This window comes from Cicer arietinum, chromosome 3, assembly GCF_000331145.2.
Source record: "Cicer arietinum cultivar CDC Frontier isolate Library 1 chromosome 3, Cicar.CDCFrontier_v2.0, whole genome shotgun sequence".
Taxonomy (NCBI): Eukaryota; Viridiplantae; Streptophyta; class Magnoliopsida; order Fabales; family Fabaceae; genus Cicer; species Cicer arietinum.
The window spans coordinates 52,984,193-52,986,751 of NC_021162.2; the positions used below are offsets into that span (position 1 = coordinate 52,984,193).

Genomic DNA, 2,559 nt, shown 5'->3' on the forward strand with positions numbered 1-2,559 from the left:
AACATTTAAACGTATCTAGTACGAAGGAATTTTTTTCAAAAGAATATTTTTAAAAAATTACAATAATTGATATCTGAAAAATTGAAATAATGTAAAATAATACACTGTTTATAATTTAAAGATATTTTGTAATTTTCAAAACTAAAAACACTTATCTCTCTTTTATATATATATATATATTTTTTTTTTTATATCAATCAATATATTATATCTATTATATTTCTCTTTTGTTATACTCAATTTTCCCTATCTATCTTTTCACAACTTTTCTCTCAAACCAAACAAATCCTAAAAGAGCATTTTCTATTTCCGACTCATCACTGTTTGGAATAGATGATTTAGCGAAGAAATAAATAAGAGGAAGAAAAAAAATCAAAGAGAAAGTTTTACACCGTTTTCTTTTCTTCTTTGCACCTTACTCTTTACACTCATTTCTTCGCACCTTTACTGAAGGCTTCTTCACCATTTAATCGCTTCTACTTTCCCACTTCAGATCCGTAAATCGACGTCACAGTCGTTTTCGGAAAAAGCAACGCACCAGATAATCGCGTCGAAGCAGATCAGAGCTTCACTCCCCACTGCGATTCACAACATAGGGTATAATGCTTCCTAACATAGTTTTTGAAATTTAAATTTGATGTATGTATCACAAATTACACGCTTTAATTAATTCCATATTATCAAAATTTTAACTATGTTGATTTTTGAATGACGCTATATTCAAAGGCTGGTTGCTAATGTTATAATTTGGGTTTAAATTTTTCTTGATATTTTATTTTGCTTCTTTAACCCACACAACCCCAATTTGCTTCTGTTTTTTGTTGAATTTTTTTTGAATCAATGTTAATTTTTTTCCGTACATTAATAGGGTACTCATCAATTTGTTTCTGTGTGCTTTGTTTTGTATATTATGCTTTTTCTTAATGCTTGATTAATACCTTGAAGCCTATGAATCACCAACACAGGTAATAATTGAAGAAAATAGATTTGGTTGAATATATCTACATGTGTCGTCGGTGCTCTATAGCTTGAAGCTGTTGTTGTTGAGTAGAGGCCATTGGTGTTTTTTTCATTTTAGTTTCTTTCAATAATGATGCTTGTTTAGTTACTATTAGTTGTGATATGTCCAGTTGGCTGTTTTGTGGAGAACTCAAAAGAAGAATCCATCTAACTATAAAAACAATTGTTTTCCCTTGTGTGAATAGTAGGTTTTCAATAGTGTTGTCAATTGCAGAAAGTAGAAAACAGTGTTTTGTTCAAATCCTGTTAAGCTGCAGTGCTATATCACTACTATTTGATAACACTTTGTACAAATTAACGTATCGTGAAACAAAAGAGATTTGTTCAAATTCCGCTACACTGTAGCGATTTAGCCGCTATTTGACAACATTGATTTGAAGAGTATATTTTGGTTCATTTTCTACCTGATTTTAGGGAGACTAATCCAAGTGTATTTGCATTTACTTTATTTCTGTGCCTTCTATACTGTAACAAGTTTAAATTAATTGTGTTTTCCTTGTTGGTTGTTCAGGTTGAGCATGCTAAGTCTTAACTGTTGCACGTGGCATTGATGTACACTTTTTGACACATAGAATTGCAGCTATCCTGGTACTGTTATCACTGAAGATAGACAGGGAAATGGGAAAACTAGCTCTTGCAGCAATAGTGAGCTCATGGGTTGTTCCTATCACCATAATGGTTAATCACATAGTTCCCAAGCCATATATGGTAAGAAAAAGTTTAATAACTTGGGGAACGGACAGTTGCTTATATTACCATTGGTTCAATATAATTGATATCCATGATTTGCAGGATGAGATATTTCATATACCACAGGCTCAGCAGTACTGCAAGGGAAATTTTGGAAGTTGGGACCCTATGATTACCACCCCTCCTGGCCTGTATGTCGTGTTATCTCTTTGCTTTCCCCCTGTCTCCATCTCTACGAAATATTTGATCTCAATAGCATATATGTTACTACTTTTCTGTAATGAACAAAGCATTTTGATATTAAACTGCCTATGGAGGTTAGTTCAGCTGATAACGAACAACTCAAGAAAGCACTTTGCTTGAAAGGCATAGGTTAAATTCTATTTCTCACTTCTGGTGATCTCCCATGTTAAGCGATTGCTAGATACTACTATAAATCCTCACTGAAGCATGCAGCATATTTTGACCTTTGAATGGGGTAGCTCCCTCCCCCCCCCAATACACTTAAACCAAAAGAAAAAAATGAATAAAAAACAGCTTATGTATGATGTAATGAAAAGGAAATGGAAAGAACACATGATAGGATGAAGAATAGAAAATATGAAATCATTCATAAACAGTTAATTAGATAGTATATACCAACTTGTGGCTTGTGCAGAACTTTCATTTGGTTGTACTGTATAATAGTTTTTGTAACGGTGTACTGAATATATTTCACAGTAAGCACTTGGAAAAGATGCGGTTATACTATAGGAATATATGATCTGAAATTTGGATATTTTCTGGACATGATGGGACTTTTTATTGATTTATCGGCATCTTTAAGTATAAATTTTTTTGTCTGCTTCG

At 32.5% G+C, this 2,559-nt stretch overlaps 1 protein-coding gene across 2 annotated transcripts in view; it reads left to right on the forward strand.

Annotated features, from left to right (window-relative positions):
• Nucleotides 1–394: 394 nt before the first annotated feature.
• Nucleotides 395–2,559, forward strand: part of LOC101502941 (dol-P-Glc:Glc(2)Man(9)GlcNAc(2)-PP-Dol alpha-1,2-glucosyltransferase) — a 6,264-nt gene continuing 4,099 nt past the window's right edge. The window contains exons 1-3 of one of the 2 annotated variants that reach the window (XM_004492282.4): nt 395–597; nt 1,532–1,728; nt 1,813–1,901. In XM_004492282.4, coding sequence (XP_004492339.1) covers nt 1,639–1,728; nt 1,813–1,901 — 179 coding nt within the window. In that variant the 5' untranslated portion in view covers nt 395–597; nt 1,532–1,638. The other variant, XM_027333028.2, reaches the window with a different exon arrangement.